We start from the raw sequence: 21,120 nt of genomic DNA on the forward strand, positions 1-21,120 counted from the left end.
CTTCATCCACATTCACAGGACCCAAGCTTGCCAGCTCTGAAGCAGATTTCCAAGCCATGTCCTTCCCCTCCAAAGCCTGGCCCAAAGAACCTCTTTCAATTTTTCCTCCACAGGGTATGAGGAACTGAATGTAAATAATTCTTTCTATTACAAATAACTATATTTACCTCTTGTGGTCTCACACTGCTCCTGTACAACAGAATAAACACTTGAACCACAGATTCTTTTACTGTTTCCTAAGGAAAAGTGACACAAACTTTTGTCGCAGGCAAAACAAGAGTCCTGGAGTTTGTTATATATCTACATCAAAGGTCTCCCCACCAATGCTCTTTGGTTTTGTTGCTTGTGTTAAAAAGCAAAGAGGTATTCTTAATAACCCCAGTTTTCCTAAAAGTAATTGTCTAAATGGGCCCTTAGGAGTGCAGCCACCCACCCGAGGCAGTGCAGTGGCGTTATCAGCACAGGTTTAGCCAAAAATCACCCCAAATCTTCAAGCCTAACACCAAACAGAGGTTGCAGCCAGGCAAATCCTTCCCCAGTCAGCTCATTTACAGCATCACCCTCTATATGGAACATTTATAACCCCCTCCCCACACATCATTTAAAGAGTCAGTGGCTCCTTTTGTAAGTGATCAGCTTCTTACCCCAGCACTTTACACGCGCTGCCCAACAAAAGAGACCTTTTACATGTCAATTTATTTTCAGACAAGCATATCTGAAAGGGAGTTTCTCTCCGGAGTAGAATTAGTATTAATGGCAGGTGTTCAGTGTGACACAAAGGGAGGAAGGCTGAAGTTAGCTGAGCTTAAGTAGGAAGACAGCTTGATGTTTTAATAACCAGAGGCAAGAAAATGGAATGGCAGCGGCCCTCCAGCTTTCATAGCATGAATGAAGGTTTTATTCAGAGCCTCCTATGTACTTGCAAAAGAAGACCCTGAAATATTTAAAACGTTTTCTTTGCATTCAAAGGGGGATTAAATTGTTGAATATTAGATGAAAGTGCAGCAGCCGCCCCACATACCCTCACACACACTCATAGCCACCGAGTGTTTCTGAAGCCTTCGAAGCTCTTCTTGGGAAGGCAGCAGTGGCTACCACGAGGAGCTGGTGGTACCCAGGAGGTCACCAGCTGCACATTCACTGTCCACAAATGCCTAAAGACATAGCAAAAAAGAATGACATGAACTAAGCGGAAGGTGGGGACTTGAAGAGGGCATTGGAATTGATTGGGTGCAAGTTGAAAAGCAGAGCGGTTGCTCAGTGGAGTTTCACTAAGGAAAAAAAGAGATGATTGCTGAGAAAGTTCCTGAGCTTCAGTTTTAAAGAGAGCCTAAAATAACCATGATGGGAATATCTATCAGGCCAAAATACATTTATTTATGCTCTGGTTCATTTGACAGAGGTCAGAACCACATCATTAAGAGAAAGGCATGACTACTTCACACAGTGGGAAGCAGGAAAACAGCCTCTCAGCTGGGTCAACCTCTTTACAACAGAAAAGTTGCTGCTTTACCCCCCAAAAGGGGAAAGTTTAACCTTATACAGAGGCTGTATTATATAGAGCTGTTCAATACTATTTGCAGGCTCCTTGTCTATGGATTAACACGCTGTTTCTGGACAGGTTAGTTCCAGGTTGACTGAGCTATTCGAGGCTGGATTCCAGGATTTCTGCTCCCTTGAGCTTCCATGTAGATGTACAGGACAAAATCCTAAAGGTCAAGTCAACTATTAAACACCTGAAATAACACAAGCAGTTTTCCTTGTAAAGATTTCCTTATGTATGGAAGTTAAATACGGTTTTGTCCCTTTTCAAACCAAGACAAAGGTAACTCTATATCCTCTTTGTCCCATCTTCAAGCTGAAGGACTCAAACCCTTGTGAGAGCAGATTGTCGGGTCTTCTCTAAGACACAGGCTCCCCCCAACAGGCATTAGAGACCCAGCCTGCCATGGGCCCAGTTTTCACCCCAAATAATGCAATTCCAGTTAAGATGACAGCAGTTGGTCACAACTGTATTTTGGCCAAGGTTTAATACTGTTCAGGCTAAAAGCAGAAAGAGGAGAGGGTCCACCCGACCTGTTACAAACACCTCCAGTTCTCATAAAGATCAACAGGTCAATTTTTATTGAGGACTGGAATTAAAAAAGTAACAGCACTTGGTTGATTCGGAACTAAAGATCAAGAGTTATTTTTACTTACAGATCACTCAAAACAACTTGGTTAGAAGCACCCCAGAAAGCAAAGAGCCCTCCTTGTTCACTCTGCTCTCCAAAGTGATGGAGGTTCCAAAGCTGCAGCTGCATCAAACACAAAGTTTCTCTGCTTGAAGACCTCACTGAGGCAGAGGGGTTTGACACTCCAGGTACTGTCTTATGGCCAGGCTCCTGTGCCCACAGAGCTCTGCACCCAGTTGTCCTACGCACCTTTGAGTTGTCATTCATTTGCCTCACACCAGCACCATTACAGGGAGGGTTCAGCAAAGGTTGTAATGTTTTTCCTGGCTGGTAATTGCAACCATTGACCATTTTGTACAAACAAGCCACCAGCCAAGCAGGGGCAACATTTGGTTTAAGACCCATCCTGACAGTCCATACAGTTGAGAGAGGTTCACAGTGAGTGGTGATCACCACCAGCACGACCAACCCCATCCACTGTTTCAGACCCTTAAAGCACAATGTAGGAAACAGTCTGAAAATGGGCTTGAGTGTACCAGTGGGAAGATCCAGTGGCGCTGGCTCCTCATCTCAGCACTGGACACCAGGGCAGCACTTGGAATAAATAACAGAAAACCAAAGTGTGACTATTTCAGCTTCTTACTGGCTGCTCCAGGGATGAAAGCAGGACCTGCCTGGGTGAGGGGAGAGAGGAGAGAGCTGTACATCTCAGAGAAGAAAATTTCAGTGGAATTCTCCGTTTTAGAGTAACTGCGACTAATAAAAAGGGGAAAACAAAAGAGAAAGTTTCCCCTTTAGTTATACAATCAGCCAAAAGTAGTAGAAACTCATGTGAGAACCTTTGCTGGCTTCAGTCATAGCCTGAAGCACAGGAGCATTTGTCTGCAGTTCTTGTAGCTCTCCAGCCACCACGGAACCAGGGAGCTCCAGCACTTCCCTGCAAGTCAGAATGGGCCAGGGATTGATTTCTAGCACAGTTTGCCTCCAAGTGTTGGCTTCTATTCACCCTGAAATGTCCTGAGAGGAAGAAATTCCCCTCCGCAACCCGCATCCTGCCACCTTTCCCATTGATTCCTGCCTTATTCCACAACTGGATCTAATTGCTTCCTACTGCACAGGGAGGTATTGCACCTGGGAGAAGGTGATGTAATGTGCAGCCCTACTGAAGTCCTGCTGCTTTTCCCATCACAGGGGCAGCTGAGAAGGCTTTGCAGCTCTCCCAAAAGGCAGCAAGAATCATTACACCAGTACGACGTGGGGAAACGATCCGGGTCGCTTATTCTGCAGCTAAAAGTCAGTCAGTAAGATACCATCAACTGAATGTCACGTTTATTGTAGGATTCAGAAAGAAACCCTGAGCTGTAGAACCAAGTTAAAGTTAAAAAGGGTGGTTTGCTTCAGAGGTTCCTACTGAAGGAAAAGAAACCCAAAGATGGCAAAAGCAACAGCCAGAGCAGCCCAAAGCCTCGGCTTTGCTCAGGAGAAGGTTCCTCTGTCATCCCCACCTGCACGGGGACAAGCTCCCTGGGGAGTGATGGGGAGAACATGAAGATGGGAGGGCAGAGGGGAGGAATGAACCAAACCCAGCAGGTTCTAGGCAGCGGGAGCACAAGAAATGGGGTCTGAAAAATCGACCTTAAACACTCACACACAAGGGAAGGGGAAGGGGAGGGAAGTCCCTTACAAACATGAGTGCTGCTGGCAAGGAATCTGCAGGGTTGACTTTGGGAAGAGCATCCAAAGGTTCAAGGGAGGAAAAAGCCCAAAGCCTAAACCCCAAACTTGATGCCATCTTCCAGCCACAACAGTGTTGGAGAGAATCAGTTCCAAGCAATGATGTAGCTACAAATACCTGGCCCAACACAGGGAGGGGTGAATCAGAGCTGCTTTTTAGTGCCACTTGACATCAGTTATACATTCTAGTTCTCATATACACAGATGGATGTCTTTAAAAATTGACAATTTACACTTCAAAAAAGTTTTACAGTGAAGTTCTCTCAGTCCACACAAGGAGGAGCCCAGTCTCAGAAGCAAGAAGGCACTTGGCCTTTGGAGAACAAGTCCTCAAGGGAGCTCCAGTGTAGGCATTGACCACCCGACCTCCTGCCCCTAGTCTTGGCTGGGTGTGCACAGCCTGGCTGCAGCCCCCCCAGCCTCACAGGGTGGTGGAAGGAAGTTTCTTCACCCGCCTCTGTGCCAGAATGGAGGATTCGATGGGCTTCAGCTGGGGGCTTGGCTTGGAGCTGTTCAGTGCAGAGTATGTGGCAGCCATCGCCCCCTTGGAGAGAAGGCACGAGAGAAGTTGTTTAGGTCTTGAAGAGCTATTTCAGACTCCTGGCTTTACAAGAGGAGGGACCAGAGGAGCCAGACCCACAAAGAGATCCAAAAGCATCTTTCTTGTTTTGAGCAACTTGATCTAGTGGAAGGTGTCCCTGCCCATTGCAGGGGGGTTGGATTAGGTGACCTCTGAAGGTCCCGTCCCACCCGAACCATTCTGTGATTCTATGATGCTTTTTTCTTTAAATCTCCCTCCCATACCGACATGCCATTAAAGAACCTCCCTAGGTTTTCCTGTCCAAACCCCCAGCTTCTCATGTATTGCCTCCCCTGGCTCACAACCGCTCCAACCTCCTGTCCCACATTGCCCACACCACCATCACCACCCCACCGGCACCACTGCTCTCCAAAGAGCCCAAGATACATGAGGAACCAGCTGAAGGTCCAGCCCAGACTTTGTACCTTTACAAGCTGAAGGTCCTGGTGATTCAGCTGGCTCTGGGGCAAGCTGTCCTTCTGTGTTATCCACGGGTGCTGCAGGACCTGCTTGGCTGTTAGACGCTGGTGAGGATCTACGTGAAGCATCTTTGATACCAGATCCTAGGGGCATCATTTGGAAGTTAGACTTTAGAAGATTTCATACCTTTAAATGCAGAAATACCACTTGTCCACCACCAAATCAGGATTTAAACTCAAGAGGCCAAGTTTAAAGTCCCCAGACATCAATCTCTTGTATAAAATATGGTTTTGGTAGGTCTGGGAGGTATAACACAGCAGCAAACCCTGCATGGGTCAAGCACGAGGTTGGTGTTCCGTGCAAATAGTCACAGCCCCAGCTAAAACAAAGCAACGAGAGACACACCGCTGTTCCTGAGATAGCAGCCACACTGCTGGTTTTCTCCTCCCTTGTGTCCTCCCTCCCCAGCCTGCTTTAAACTTGCCTCTCAGTCCCTGGCTGTGCTTGACCCTTTAATGTGATGCAGACGAATATCAAACCGTACCTTGGCCATGTCAGAAATAGTGTCCCAGTTGCCTCCACTGACATAGAACTCCCCACTGCCTATCCGGCTCAGGATCTCTTCTGGAGTGTCACTGGGATCATTTACAAATGGAGTGCAGCTGGGGAGAGAAGAGAGAGCGTTTGATTTACTGTCCTGTGACCCAGGTGGGGAGCACCTCCAGGGAGCAGAGACCAAGGAGGGATCCAACTGTCCCTTCCAGCGAGACAGAGGCACTTACCCTGCGAGCATCGTATAGAGGAGCACTCCCAGGCTCCAGATGTCACAGCCCTCATCATAGCCCTGGCGTTTTAGTACCTGAACAGAACAAGCAAATTAAAACAAGAGTGTTTGGTTCTTGTTGAGCTCCCTTCAGCTTGTGCAGAGTAGCTTGAGCCCCGCGTGAAGTCCATCTGCAAAGCTGCTGGAGTCCAGGACAGCAACATCTTGGATTAAAGATCAGGATTCAGACCAGATTTTGGTTTCATGGAACAGAGGAACCCCTCAGGACATCAAAACAAGTGAGAAAGAAGCCATGGTCCAGCGTGGTGACACCGCATGCATGCTCCATGGCATGCTGGATCTTTTTCTTTCTTCCCCACCAAGATAATGGAGTGGAAAATCATCCCACCTCTTCTAACAGGTCACGTAATCAGGATGGGAAGCAGCCTAGAAGATCACTGGGATTTTGAAGCATCAGTACCCTAAGGAAACCCCTTCATAAGGAGAGTCCAAGCTGGAGGACTGCACTGTAACTGCACTTGAGATGCCCTGTTTGTTCATTACTACAAGTGGTATTTCTGTAATTAGCTCTTCCAGGACACAGTATGCCAGAGCGGGGGAGCACAGCCAGGGGAGGGACACAGGAGCTGAAGACACAGCAGGTCAGGAAGGTGCTCACCTCTGGTGCCACGAAGTTTGCTGTATAACAAGGAGTCATGAGGAGGCCATTCTCAGCCCTCAGCTGCTTGGCAAAGCCAAAGTCACAAATGCGGATGCTTTTGGGGTTTCCTGACTCATCCACATAGAGAATATTGCTGGGTTTCAAGTCCCTGTGAACCACCTGTGGAACAGAGAGCGTGCCATTCTCAGATAGGTCTCAGGGAAAGGTCTGAAGCTGCATCAGGAAACTCAACCCCTCATCTGCCTTGCCAGGACAGTGACACCAGCAAGACGTAAGGGTCCTGAGAAGCAGAGTCACTCTGCAGAGGAGAGGGATCCCAGCGCAATGCCAGACAGGTTCCATGTGTAACCATACTCACCCCTTGGGAATGCAGGTACTCCACTGTTTTACACAGGGTGTGCAGGACGGAGCTGGCTTCCCTCTCCGAGAAAAACTTCTGTCTGAGGATTTTATCCAGCAGCTCCCCTCCTCTCATCAGCTCAGTCACCAGGAACACGCACTTCCCATCATCGTACACCTACCAAAGCCAGGAGGAAGGGGTGGGCCAAAGAGTGTTTCAAGAGTTTCCCTTTTGTTCTTTACCACCAGGCTGAAATCATCAATGCAGAGGTGGGGCTGGGGATGCTTCCCCACCCCAAAGTGACACAGTGAGTGGGGCTGCAGAGGTGCCCATGCTGGAGCTGCATTCTGCCCCCCAGGAGACCAGCCTGTGCTTCCTAAACCCAAATAGAGGGAAGTCATTTGAGTCACACTCACATCTTTCAAGGTGATGATGTTTGGATGCTGCCCATATCGCAGGAGGATTTCGATTTCCTCAGAAGGGTCTCGCTTGCTCTTGTCAATAACCTGCAGGAGTGTGGACAAGCATTAGCCACAGGGGGGTGGGAAGGGGACCAGGACAAAGCAAAGCAGCTGAGTGTTTAGAACCTTGCAGAGATCCTGTACCATGTCCCCTGCTCTCTTTAGCAATAAGCTTAAATACCCCCTAGTTGCTTCATCAGGTCTGTGTCTCCAAACCCCAAAGTTTTATGTCTGGCTTATTTGTTAAGATCTGACATAGCCAGAGCAAGCTTTGTAAAGAAAGGAGATACTGTCCTTCCTCTGGGAGAACACTGCTTCCCTGCTATTCCCAGCTAAGAAAGCTTGTGCAGTTACATGTGCGGCAGCACAGGAATTGTCTATTTAGGCCCTACTCAAGCAGGGAAAGTGATTTAATTCCTGGATGTTATTTTGGTCATTATGGGGATGAATGGAAATCTAACAGGAGGGGTCAGTTCAGATGGTAAATCTCAGACCTTGACTGCATATTCCATGTTGGTTGCTTTATGAATGCAGCGTTTACACACTGAGTAGGAGCCAACGCCGATCACTTCCTTCACCACGTAACCGTCACTGAACTGGACATTCTTGCCATGCAGCTGCTGCAAGAGGAAAGGGGAGAGCAGATGAGCTGGGAGGGTTCAGGGAAGGGTTTGTGCAACGTGATGAGTTAACTGCAACACGGAGCAAGCTGACAGACTGCTGTCTGCTGCATCCCACAGCTTCTCCTCCCGCCTGGGGAGAGGGAGGAGGAGAGAACAAGGCAGATATAGGTCAGTGGGCTAACGCTGTCTGCATCTAGCATGGTGCATTTCAGTGGCACCTTTCAAACCACACTCCCACCAGCACGGGTCCACCTGGGGAGAGGAAAGCAGAGATTCACATTGCCCTACCAACCCCTGCACGTGACAGCCGACAGAAATGGAAGGCCAGGATGGCAAGAACTCAAACCAGACCCACACTGCCTCAGGCTTCCTGTTAGCTCAGCTCCCACAGACCCACGCTGGGGTATTGCTGCGGCTTCCAACAGTTCTTCCTCTGTCCCCATGTACCTGTACAACCGAATGTAGAGGTGACGGGGCTGGTTTCACCTTGACATCCTCCATCAACCCGGTCGCCACGAAACTGAAGCCTCGGAAGAGCTGATGGGCTCCTGCACTCGGGGGGATGCCTGGGGAATCTGCAACAGGAGGTGAGGGACAACATGAAGAGGGCAAGCCCTGTGGAAGCAGGGAGCTATGGCTCCTCTTTAGTCTATTCCAGACAAGAGCCACACTGCACAGCACCAAGCTCCCCTTTAACACCCCACATATCTACACATCTGGGTCACCTCCTCAGTGCTGCAACCATTGGCAGCGTGAGCAGGAGGCAGACCTTGCCCTCCTGGCACCAGCAAACTGGTACCGTTTCACACAGGAAACTTTGGCTTTGTGTGGATTCCTACAAACCTTTTGGCGTACGCGACGTATATTCTGTGTCAAAATAGAAGGTGTCATCTGGCTGCCCCACTGCAGGCTTGAAGGGGGGTTTGATTTCCCTGCGGTACAGCTTCTGCAAAACAAAGACAGCTCCAAAGTGCTCCCAAGGGTCAAGTGCCCTCAGAAGGGTGCAAAGGCTCAGGAGGAATGAGGTTTTGCCAAAACAGAAACAGCTCTGTGGCATAGCATTTACAGCTCAGCAGGCTGAGGGAAGGCTTCATGGCTGGTGAGGCACTTGGGAATCAGTTTGTGGAGAAATACTGCAAGTTCTATTAAATCAAGAAACAAAAGTGTCCTATCTGTAACTCAGCCCGACTCCAAAAGCAGTGGCCATACAGTATTTATCTCACCAGGTCCTGCCTCCTCCTAACTCCCATTAGGGCTTTGCTGACACATATCTCCACAGGGACAGCCAGAGGAGATGCTCCCAGCACTCTCCCAAGTAGCCTTTTGAAAGTGCTTCTTGAAGCCAGACATTGAAAGAAGCCTTCCTGGCATTGCTGGGGTTGGTCGAGGAGCTGCTGCGTGCCTCGAAAGCATTAGAAAACTGATCTTCAAAATCCCTTACCAAGTAAGGGAAAACAGGGAAGAAACACAATGATGCGGTAGGGCAGGGAGTTGGCCATGAGCAGATGGGAAATGGTGGTGCAGCGACCACCCTGCTTCTCTGTACAAAAGGTATGGCCTTGCCAGAAATGCTTCCCTAATTCCTTCCCCCTTTGTGCAAGACAATCCTTGTTGTGCCAAACCCCAACTGAAACTTGCACCTTACTCCTGAGAGAGGAGCCCATTCAAACCCAGGTGAGATCATGGGCAGCTCAGGTATGGAACAGTTATTCACATGACAAACAGGATTTTAGTTTTGGGAAGGATTACTGGGACAGATGGAAATGGGGGTTGGAGGCTCTCCCGTAGCTGCTCAAGCACCATGCCCGTGCTATTACTGCAGCCAGAACTGCACTGCTGGCGTGGAGCAGTGAGGAAGTTTGCTCTGACGTTTCTGATACTCACATTCCAGTCAATGGTGGAGTAGAAAGGATGGCGCTTGATCTCTTCTGCTCCGTCTGGTCCAGAACCTGGAAGATGCACCCATGGAGTGTGTTGCATTAAACCACAAAGCAAAGGCTGATACCACGTATGCAACAAAGCCAGGTATTACAGGGAGCCTGGCTGTAATTAAACGAGCCCATTAACCGAGCACAAGCTCGAACATGCTGCTGACCCAGGAGGACGTGAGAGGCCCCGATAGAGCATCAGGAGCATTCAGAAACCCCCACAACTGCCTTACCTAATCTGTTGGCTGGGTTCCTTTTGAACAGGGCTCGCAGGAGGCTCTGTGCTTCAGCGCTCAGGAACTGTGGCATGCCCAGCTTTGCTCTGGGGAGGAAGTTATGCAATTGGTTGCAGGTTTGGAGAAGTCAACCCCCAAGCTGAGTGCAGCACCTCCACCCCCAAAAGTACAATCATCTCTTTGGCATTTACACTGCGCCCTTCAAGAGAACAGTTGATACAAACCCACTTGCCAAATAACGCCATTCAGTTGCGAGAGCCCCCATATTGCAACACGCCCAGGGAAGGAGCAGCCGCTCACCTCCTGTTCGTACATGAGAGAGAAACCCCTCTTACTTGAGGATGAGGGTCATCGTCTCCTTACGATCCTTCCCCTGGAAGGGCAGCGAGCCCGTGAGCATTTCAAACTGGCAGGGAAAGAGAAGGGGAGGTCACGATGGAGCAAGACTGAGGATTGCACGGATCCCACTGCAGCTTTATCTGGGAGCTCACCAAAGCTTGTCAAGAGCTCGCAAGGGGCCAAAACCCAAAGCTCTTAAAAGATAGCTGATGTGTTTTGTCAGGGGGAGCTTGGTTCACAAGGTTTGCAGGAGAAACACGTTCAAGCCCTCAGCTTCGGGACCTACCAGATGGTGGCACTAGATCTGCACGGACATGGACATCCCAATGCTGGGATAGACATGGACACCCTCACACTGCGCACCCCAGCACTCACTGGAACAACAACAGCTCTGCCTGCCCCCAGGAACACGCGCTCCTGGCTGGGTGCCTGGACAGGCTGATACAGAGCCCTTTTGGGGAGCCTGGAGAACATCCCCAGGCCAGGACGTCCACCAGACATGTGGAATCATGCTGGGGTGCTTCAGAGCTACTGCTGGAGCCAGGTCCCTACACACACGACTGGGTACGTACCATTAACACCCCATATGACCACCAGTCAGCACTGTGCGAGTGGCCCTGGCGATTCACAACTTCTGGTGCCATATATTCCACTGTCCCACAGAAGGAATAGGCTTTCTTCTCGTGGTCTATAGCCTCCTTACTCAAGCCAAAATCTACATAAGAGAAGAACAGTCAGTGCTCATCCGTGTGCTCTGAGCAATCACACAGAGAGGCCTAAGAGGAGTGCTGTGTTTCAAGAACCAGCCTTGCTGGAGCACAAGGCTTTTGTGGAGTCCCTTACCTGTGAGTTTGATGTGTCCTTCTTCATCCAAGAGGATGCTACAGCATGAATGGAAAAACCAAGTTGTTACTGTCTGCAATAAGGGCTGAGAAGAAGCACACACAGCAGAGGCTGGTCTGAGATGCTCTCAGAATCCAGAGGAGGAAGTTATGTCTGTTTCCCCAGTGCTTTAAGCTCCATCACCAAGATGTGAGTGGAAACAAGCAGCTCCCTTCTCTCTACACCCTCAACTTCACACTGAACAAATGCCCCACACAGGTTGTCCCACCTCGGATCCTCGCGTAAGAATAAGCCATGCAGCTGCTGTGCATCTCTGCAGAGGCCCAGCCTGGTCCCTTTTCCCTCTGAAGGCTCTCAGTTGCTTAAAGCTGGAGCCCAGAGAGTGCCAAGGATTCCTGCTCAGACATGTGGGCACACACATGCTGCCTCCACCGCGCTCCTGGCCCTCACTGCTGCTATGAGGAGCAGGAGCCTTGTCAACTGGCACTGCCACCTTCCATCTGCCTGGCCTGGGGCATCGCTCAGCTCTGCTGGCTCCAGGCCCGGGGCTGAGCGGAAGCATGGGCTTCCCTGCCTCTGCTTTGCCACACGTACTTCTCCGGTTTGAGATCCCTGTAGATGATTCCCAGGCTGTGCAAGTGGTCGAGCCCCAGCGCCAGCTCCGCAAGGTAGAACTTGACGTCCTCCTCGGTGAACATGACCTGCAGGAAGGGAGAGGGAGCACAGAGGTGCTGGGGTTACAGCGTGGGCAGTGGGACCACCTCTGCTGCACCTCTCACATCCAAGTTGCTCCCTCCTGCCCTTTCATTCCCAAGTTTCCCAGCCATCCTGAAGCAGGAATTAAGCAGCAGCACCAAACGAACAAAGCAGATTGCTGAGCAGCAGGCACGCTTCCCAAAAGCTCTTTGTTTAGGTTTGCCAGGTTATGTTCCCAGTTGTCTTCACCTGGCACAACTTCTCCTTATCCCTCCCATTGCCTGCCCTGGCTTTGTCCCAAGGAGGTGACACAACCGCTCAACACTGCAGCACAACACGGTTCTGCCTGGTTTCATTCTTAACGTGATGCTCAGCAGAGGAGGTGAGACCTGCCTCCTTGCTGCTGCTTTGCTGCACAGGACACGGCTCCTGAGGCATCCCCTCCTGTTGCCAGCTCCGGGCTAGCAGCCCCTTGGAAGTCGTTTCCACCCCTCTCCAAGACTTTGCAAGGATCAATTGCTTCTCCCAGAGCCTCAGCAACCCACCGGGATGCCAGAGCATACCCACCTCTTTGGACAGCCGAGTGAAAAGGTCACCTCCTCTGAGGAAATCCAAGATGAGGTACAGCTTCCCCTCTGTCTGGAATGCTGAAACACAAGCCGGAGCAGGGATCAGACCCCTCCGCTGAGGGGGGGCTCCGTGGTGTTACATTAATCACTTAAATCCCAGTGGCTCCAGTTGTGCAGATGCCCTGCATGGTTACTGGGTTAAACACAGGTAGGGCTGATTATCTGGGGTAAATGAGACAGCCTGTCCATGACATCCATGAGCTCACCAGCAGCATCCTGGCATTGCAGATAATCCTCATTTTATGGGGAGCTGGTTCCCTTTCAGCCAGTGATGCCCTGCTGAAAGGGCTGTTTCCGAAGAGAAGCACTGGTCACTTTACAGGAAAGAAGCTATTCTTGCCTTCCTGAGTCACAGCATTAATCCTGCCAAGCTCTGCTTTGGCCAGTTAGCTCTGCTGTCTCAATTTCTCCTCACTTCATGTTTTATCCTCCAAGATTTGGTGTTTAAATCCCTCCTCCTGGTCTATGCTCTCTTTCCCATTCGATAGCTAGAGCAGGCATGGGACTAAAGACCTTTCTAGGAAAGGATTTGTGTCCAGGGGGTTGTGAAGGCTGCAGAGCAGCAACAGCCTTTGAGGGATACAGACTGATCCAGGGCTCTTCTCCATGTCAGGTATCTCCAGAAGCCTGTTGGGGACCAGGAGGGGTTCTCAGCATCCTCCAAGCAGATGCTGCTGCTGGATGCCTCATGCTCATCTACCTGCTCATGGCAAGCGTGCCTGGAGCAGCATCTTTCCTTATTGTTTCTAAAAGCAGCCAGTGCGTGTTTGAGCCCCTCTCCCAGTGCCCCAGCTAGCTCCACACTCACCATAGTGGAGTTTCACCACAAAGGGATGGTTTACATCAGCCAGGATGTCCCTTTCTATCTTTGTCCTTAGTCGATCGCGCACTGTGGGAAGAGAGAGGAATAGCTCAGACAAAGGCTCATAGCATCCTGGTATCAGCCTTGTCCCCAGCCTTAAGCTCTTTAGTACCAGGGAGCTTGAGCCAGATCTTTTCCCACCTCCAACACTGCAACGAGGGTCTCTTATAGATGGAAAAAGGAGACTGGGATAAAGATACTTCTTTTCCATCCAGCTCACGCAGGGCCAGCAGTGACTGCTGTGACATCTCCCCAGCACTCTTTAACACTGCAGAGCCTCCTACCTTTCAGTGTCGCCTTCTTGAGCACTTTCATGGCATAGAGGTGGTTGCTGTCTGGCGGCGTGATTTTCCTCACCAGGAAAACCTGAGGCAAAAGAACACCACATTTGCCAAGCACTAAACATCAGCAGGAGGAGCTGGATGCCTCCCAGAGTGGCAGCCTCCCAGTAAGCCTAAGCAGCAGCCGGCCACAGGCCTGGTAAGATGCACCTCAAGGTCTCCATGTGAAACCCCATGAGGTTTCTGGTGAAGTGCTGTGTGCAGACTCCTCTCACCCCCCACCTCCAGCCATTACAGCACTCCTGCTTTTATACTGCACTTTCCTCCTCTCCAGTCTTCCACACCTCTTGCTCACTCCTGCAGTTCCTGCCTGGGAGTTGTGATTTGAAGCACGGATGCTTCACTGTACCACCAAGCCTCCTGGTGACTTGATGGTTTGACAGCCAGATCAGCTCCTTATCATTCAGGTCCTGCATCCTCTGTGGATTTGGCCTCCTTCCCTTCCCTGATGTGCCACATTCTATATTCAGGTAGCTTCAAAAAGACACCACCTTTCTTCTGCACAAAGCCCCCGCTGCATTTGCCCAGGGGCCAGCACAGAGTCCTGTCCAAGCCCGCACTCTCAGTGCTGGTAACTGCCTGACACGAAGCTGATTTAATGTGTGAGCAGATGGTCAGTGAGAGCCCTGGATTATTTACACATTGACATAGATAAGAGTTACAGGCTACTTCCTTCTCCCTTCACAGAAGGGAAACTGGACCAGAAACAGAGGCCAAAAGCAGTCCCTGGCACACAGCATGGTTTCTGAGAAGAGAGGAACGTGCCTGACTCCTCCAAGCCCTCAATTCAGCTGACAGCTTGGCAGCCTTTAGAGGGCTGCAGGAGGTCCTTCTGCCCCCTGTGACACCTGCATTCACAAGCAGGACACTCCTTTCCTCCTAAAGCAGAATAACAGGGAAACTTTGGACATTCAGGCTGGTCTCAGCAGGCATCACTGATACAGTTGCCTTTCAGGTTAAAAGCAACCATTTGCTCATCAGGCAGATTCTCATGATCTGGTGGGAATCAGTAAAGTGGTTTTGTTGGGGACAGTCCCTTGTGTCATAAAATCATTGATGTGGCGTGACAGAAAGGAAGAAGGGAACTCACCTTGCCAAAAGAGCCCTGTCCCAGCACCTTCAGGAGCTCAAACTGTGAAGGATCTGCTTTCTCGGAGCCTTCCTTCACATGGTGGGTGATGTTGATTTCTTTCACAACACCTTCGCCCTGCAAAAGAGGGGCCAAGCTGCCTGGGAATATACTCCTGACCCCGGGAAAGCAAGCGTTGCCGGAGTGAGGAACGGGGATTGTAGCTACAGCCTCACAGGAACCACATCTGAGAGAACCACGAAAGCTGGTGCTTGTCACAGGTATCTCCTGCCTTCAACATCTGGCCTTACTGAGTCATTGGTAGGCACACACCAGGCAGCCTTGTTCCATACCCTGCGCTCTCCCCGAAGGCTCCGCTCCTCACGCCACGGGTGCTGCGCTGCTTTGAACTGTGTTTCAGAAGGGTGCTTGAAAAGCACCTTCCTTTTTAAGGCACTGGTAGCAAAAACAGGAGTGTTTATGCCACGAAAAAATCCCACAACACAAAAATACGGCACTGTTGTCAAAACACGGCCAGGGCTGGCAAAAACCAGACATGTTGGAGCCCATCTGCTCGGCAATCTGAGCAACTCCGCAACATAAGTCTTAGTGCATCTTCAGCACATACAGATGATGCTTTAACAGACTCAAGCCTTCAAGAAGATTGAGGGGAAGCCAAGGTCTCTGGCACATGTTTTGTTGAAAACACATTCTTTTATTGGAAAAAAATAAAGAAGAAAAAGAGCTTTAATCCGCAGCATCTAGAATAAACTCACCAGTGAAGCTGGGCCATCACACGAGAACAGCCACAGGCCCCAGGGTGATGCTCCAACACCTCTTTTCCCCAGCAAACCCTGTCCATACCCTGGTGCACAAAGCCCAGAGTTCAGCTCATTACAAACACCTTGTGCTGCTTGCTGTTTGCAGCCCAGGGATATCTCTCTATATAAAGAGACTTTTTATGCTACTTGTCTTCCAGCTGCGCCTTTCCCTCTACTTCTCCTGATCACGCTGAGCCAGTACATCCTGACTTAGCTTTCCTCAGCCCCTCTCCAACTGACCACAGGGAGAACCCATTGGGCAGCCTGGACTCAACTCCCCACTTCTACAGACGTGAACGTTTCTCAGGCCAGAAATCCCATTGTAGCTGCACGTCCTGTAAGGGCAAGTCCAGGCTTCTTAGCACTTCAGTCCCACGGTATCCAGTTGTATGTGATCTGGTCACTATTTGGACTTGAAGTGCAGCAATTACTTTCCAAAGGGCGTTAAACTGTTGCTCTCTGACCCTAGGGCAGACGTGGCCACCAGAGGCTGTCAGAAACTGGAACTCCTGTTTAGCTTTTCCCCTTGCAATGCTGGTGGAAGGAAAGCTTTGCTCTGTTTCCTGAAACGATTCAGCTGCGTGCTCTGGAACCCAGCAAATCAAAGCGGCTTTTAAAAACAACAGGAACCAAGGTTCAGGCCCTGCCTCTCCTCTGCAGCCCAGCCCAGCACCTTCTTGGGGAGGGTGGCCCTGCCGAGCACCCGCGGATGTGGTTGCCTACCTGCACCGTGCACCCTTCCCTTCGCTTCCCACTCCCACGCTTGGCTCTTCTCTAGCTTCAGCAGTGCCTTTGTTTCCCTGTTGGTAGCTTTGCTCTCTCCAGATCCTGCATTATTCAGACACTAAGACCTGGCAGAGAAGCCCTCACTCTCAGCAGTGCAGCACGCACAGCCTGAGCACGGGGAGAGGGCAGGAGCTCCCCTCTGTTATCCTGCCTTTTGCTGCCCTCAGTGATCACAGGCAAGCAAGATCTTACAATCCCTGTAACAACAAGTTTTCATGTTCCGTGTGATTCCCCAGCACCCCCACCTCACCCTTCTGGTTTCCTTTGGAGGCTTAGTCCATGGCAGACAGTTCCTGATAGGCAAAAGCTTCCCAGTTGTAGCTAAGAGCCTAAGCAGGAGTCAGCCAAGAGGTCTCCTCCTGCTGGTCCTTGAGTAGAGTCCTCAGTAGGGAGAGACCCAGGGATGGGACCAGTGGAAGTTGTGGCTCTTTCCCCCACCCCATCTCCATGAAAACACTGGAGAAAACCAGGTCTCTGCAGCATCAGCACTTGTACAACCGCAGGTTTCACCCTGTAGCATCACACACCTATGCCGAGAGGAACATTTAAGAGGAACTCTTCCATCCACTCCGACACATCTGGACCCATCCTCCTACCACGGCTCTTCTCTTTTCAGCTGTGGGAATTCTCCCCCTTGGCCAATGGCAAGACCCAATGTGTTTAACGGCAAGTTTCAGCAGCCCAAGCTGGACCTGAAGGCAAGCAGAGTTCTGCACACACAGCCTGCCAACCAGCCACATCAGCAAACACACACATGTACCAATGAGACCACGAGTGGCATCAGCCGAGACATTGCTGAGAAAAGCTTTGAGATGCCATTTGGCATCTTGCTGACACAAGGGAGGTTTCCTCCCGTGGACTCATCCAGTACTTGCAATTCAACAGTAGGCTGGAGACCAGCTCCTACAGCCTGTCTAGCAGCACACCAGAACAAGTCTCCAGCACAAAAGCACCTGTGTGCCACCAAGCTGCAGCACAAACAGGCTTCACTTGCACCAAGATACATTCCTTCCAATGGCACCATTAAGCAAACTATCCCAGACTGCTCCAAAATCCACCTGAAGCATCAGCCCAACTGCATGAGCAACCAGGGACACCAAGTGAAGCCAAGCAAGCAGGCAGCAGTACTGACCGGGCTGGAGAGCTGGCTGGGGGCAGGCAGCTGCAGGCTGCAGGGCTTGGCTCGGTGCTTCCTCTGCAGCCAGAGCGTGAGGAAGGCGCAGATGCGAGGCAGTTTAGGGTCCCTCTCCATCCTCCCATCCCCGTCAGCATGGCCCAGCGCCGCTCACCGCCACCCCCGGGAGCCGGATGGAGCTGATGCAGGTGGGTAAAGCCCAACCAGCAGATGCGCAGTGGAGACGAGCGAGGGTTCGTGCTCCCACTCCCCGGCAGCAGCGCTTGTGGTCGGCGCTTTTGGTTGACTTTGCTTTTGCTTTCAAACAAGGATAACCTCCGAGCTCCTGCTTCACGTTTGGGTGGCAATTCGCTGACAGAAAGCACATGTGGTTGAGTTCAAGTGACTTCATGTAGAGCTACACCAATCACACGGCACTGGGGAGCTCCTGGGGGTATTTCTGTCCCAGGGGAACATTCTGAGAAGCCGCTTGCTCTTTAAAAAGGAAGAGAAAAACTCCCAAGACCTCTCACTGAAGCCTAACGCCACCTCCAGAAGCTGCACAGCTCTGCTCTCACACTGTCACAGGGATGCTGGATCGAGCCCATGGGCAAAGCCTCTGGCACCACATCCTTCATTTGCTTTGTGCTGCACAGGAGTCCTCACTGTGGATGCTGGAGGTGCCTAAGAGCCACCCTGGGAATTTCCATGCAAGGTATTGTTAAGGGCATTTCTGATGCAGACAGCTTCTGCCCCCGCTGCTCCTCGGATGTATCAGCAGGAAAGAGAGGGGGTATTCAGATCTCTTGTTTTGCCTCCTTCCTCCTCCAAGCCTGTCCCTCTTTGACCTTTCCACTGGGTCAGGACAGACAGATGTTTTCTGCAGCAAGACCCCAGAGGGTGCAGGTAAGAAAGAAACCCCTTGAAATGAGTAAAGAGACACCCACACACGTTTGCAATTAGAAATTACCCGATGTCAGCAGTGATTTGTGAGTGCCTCCAGAGTGCAGAGTACGAAAAGAGGATCTGGTTTGGTCTGAAGAGGCTACTTATGACTGTTGTGCCTCCTCCACCCCCACAACATGCTCTTTGAGAGCCAATAATGAAAGAAACAAATGACTTAACACCAGCGAGGCAGCTGGCCCCAGCTCCACAGAGGGAACCTCAATAGCTGATGAGGTCCAGAGCAAGGGAGCTGGGAGCAGGAGCAAGAGAGCAGCATGGAACCGTTCATCCTGACACCTCCTTCATGCTGCCACAGGCCCAGTGAAGCAGAAGCCACGTCCATAATGTACCATCCAGAGGTGAGCATCACTGCTTCTGAGGAGATGCAGCTCTCTGCACACGGGTTCAGCAAGACCTGACAACTCTTGTCCCGACCGAGAGAACGCTGCATGCTGTGTTCTCAGGTGCTCAGCAGAGGGACAGGAGCTCAGAAAGGCAATCAAAGAACCCCACTGTACCTCCAGGCAGTGCAAAGGCTGGAGCGCCCGCCCTGGCGAGCTGACAAGATCAGAAAGCCACAGGAGACATTAATGACAGCATGGAAAGGAGTCTGGTGTGGGGAGGAAGGAGGAGGAGGAGGATGAAGTCAAGTCCAGGATCTCATCTGAGCAAGTGAGTAATAGCTGCTTTCTGTATTAGCCACCCCTCCTAGCTGAGATGAGGCTTTCAGAGAGGTCCCTGTGAGCTCTGCCCATGCCCCCACATACGTGGGACAACGTCATGGGACAAGGTGCAGGTTAAATGCATGAGTCTCCTTGAGGTGCACATCTACAGCAGGCTCTTACCTTGTCTGCTGAGTCCACAAGGTCTTTCTCTATCCAAGTGATGTCTGATTTTGCCTGCAGGACAATAAATGAGCATCAGCACACAGGGGCCATGATACTCCGCTAAAGTTTTCCCCATGAGCTTGTTTAGCAAGACCAATGGAGCTGTTTACAGGCATTGGTGGCATCATCCCACCAGACAGTGCTCCTTGGGATGCAGTTCTGAGCTGTGTTATTAAAGGCTTTAATAAACCCTGACGGGCAGTGGAGAAGGACACGGTGATGGGACTTGATGACACGAGTTCCCCAAGAATCAGAATCAGCCAAGGAGAGAGAATTCATTTCTGGCAGGTTGATTAATCATAGAATCCCAGATTGGTTTGGGTTGGAAGGGACCTTAAAGCTCCTCCAGCTCCAACCCCTGCCACGGGCAGGGACCCCTTCCACTGGAGCAGCTTGCTCCAAGCCCCTGTGTCCAACCTGGCCTTGAACACTGCCAGGGATGGGGCAGCCACAGCTTCTCTGGGCACCCTGTGCCAGCGCCTCAGCACCCTCACAGGGAAGAGCTTCTGCCTAAGAGCTCATCTCAGTCTCCCCTCTGGCAGGTTAAAGCCATTCCCCTTGGCCTGTCCCTACAGGCCCTTGTCCAAAGCCCCTTTCCAGGTTTCTTGTAGCCCCTTTAGGGTTTCTCAGGCTTCTCTGCAGGGTCACACTCAGTGTTTCTAAAGCAACCACGAGGAACATGCTCAAATACTCAAAGTCACCACATCCCTTAAGGGCAGAGCAGGGCAGGGCCAGCCCCACTGCTCCAACAGGTCCCTTAACAGCATTAGAAATGCTAGTTCATGCTGCCTCCGGGGCCAGATGCAATTCTGTGAACCCTCAGAGGGAGAGATGCAGAAGCATTTAAGGGGAGCTCAGAAAAGACCTGCTTCTTAGCTAGGAGATGGCTCCTTCTCCTCAAAAACCCCTCCGACTTAAGGAAGAAGTTTTTGCAAGGCCAGCCCTCACCCCTGCTGTGTTTCAGTGAAGGTACACAGGTTTGCTATCACATCTAGGTGCTTTTCACTTGTGTTCTAGATAATGGCTAAGTCTGAATAGAAAAATCAAACCGCTCCCCAAATCCAATCAGATTTGAAACATTTCCTCTGCGAGGCTCAAGTCTGTGACTGCGGATGAGATAAAACTCATGTGACTGCAGACAGAGGGGATCTAAGACTCGAGCTCTGACTTCTCACGATGCGGGCAACGTCAACTGATGGGCACAGAGTGACCTGAAAGTAGGACAGGAGCTCCAGAGAGGAGAAGCAGCAAGTCTTGAGGGAAGGGAAACAGCGAGATCAGAGTTAAGAATCGACTGATTTTCAGCTCCGGAAGGACTGAATCAGATCCGAGGGGCCCCTGCACCTTTTCCCCTTCCTCCCCTCCATCGCTCTGCTCTTGTTGTGGAGGAGCAGCCAAGATCCCTTTGGGTATGGGAGAGGGTGCCTGCCCCGTGGGAAGCAGATGCCCCCATCTACCAAAACCACAACTGAACCCTTCCTGAGCACCAAAAGCAACAGCAAAACCCTCAGGGGTCTCCCTCCACCCCTCAGGGATCACATCCATGCATGGGGACACCAGCTCCCACCAGCAGGCACCAACCCCTGCCTCGGATGGGGATGGATCAGGCACCTCTCTGCACATCCCCCCTCCCCAGGACACTGCTCCTGTGAGCCACCAGCCGCCTTCTGAACCCACACCCTTGGCAAAGGCCGTTTTACACCGATCCTGCACCACTGGGTAATGGCCTTTGCTGCTCCTGGGCAATAAGAGCCCACCCCCAGGCACCAGCCAGCCCTGGGAGCAGCAGTCGCTCGAGTCAGAGGAGGAGACAACTTCTGAACCTCCCAAAGCCGCCTCTGAACCAC

The 21,120-nt window shown here is 51.1% G+C and overlaps 1 protein-coding gene across 1 annotated transcript; it reads right to left on the reverse strand.

The window, feature by feature from the left end:
* Positions 1-3,461: 3,461 nt before the first annotated feature.
* On the reverse strand, positions 3,462-19,272 carry RPS6KA1 (ribosomal protein S6 kinase A1). Its single transcript, XM_080632581.1, has 21 exons — positions 19,232-19,272; positions 14,742-14,858; positions 13,595-13,676; positions 13,257-13,337; positions 12,387-12,466; positions 11,718-11,824; positions 11,124-11,161; positions 10,853-10,995; positions 10,277-10,347; positions 9,939-10,027; positions 9,662-9,726; positions 8,621-8,723; positions 8,225-8,352; positions 7,649-7,774; positions 7,110-7,199; positions 6,712-6,870; positions 6,351-6,512; positions 5,691-5,767; positions 5,453-5,570; positions 4,914-5,051; positions 3,462-4,452 (listed from the first exon to the last, which is right to left on the reverse strand). The coding sequence occupies exons 3-21, from the start codon at positions 13,623-13,625 to the stop codon at positions 4,330-4,332; spliced, it is 1,929 nt and encodes a 642-aa protein (XP_080488707.1). The 5' UTR covers positions 13,626-13,676; positions 14,742-14,858; positions 19,232-19,272; the 3' UTR covers positions 3,462-4,329.
* Positions 19,273-21,120: the final 1,848 nt, after the last annotated feature.

The sequence above is a fragment of the Psittacula echo genome (assembly GCF_963264785.1).
Source record: "Psittacula echo genome assembly, chromosome: 21".
NCBI classification, from domain to species: Eukaryota; Metazoa; Chordata; class Aves; order Psittaciformes; family Psittacidae; genus Psittacula; species Psittacula echo.

Bases quoted from the DNA above. Each gene is read 5' to 3' on its own strand.
- RPS6KA1 (XM_080632581.1), bottom strand. From the start codon at position 13,625: ATGAAAGTGCTCAAGAAGGCGACACTGAAAG. The intron at 10,348-10,852 runs GTACGTACCCAG...TTTCCCTGCCAG, and splicing joins GGTCATATGGGGTGTTAATG to TTTGAAATGCTCACGGGCTC. The intron at 7,775-8,224 runs GTACATGGGGAC...TTCCTCTTGCAG, and splicing joins CTCTACATTCGGTTGTACAG to CAGCTGCATGGCAAGAATGT.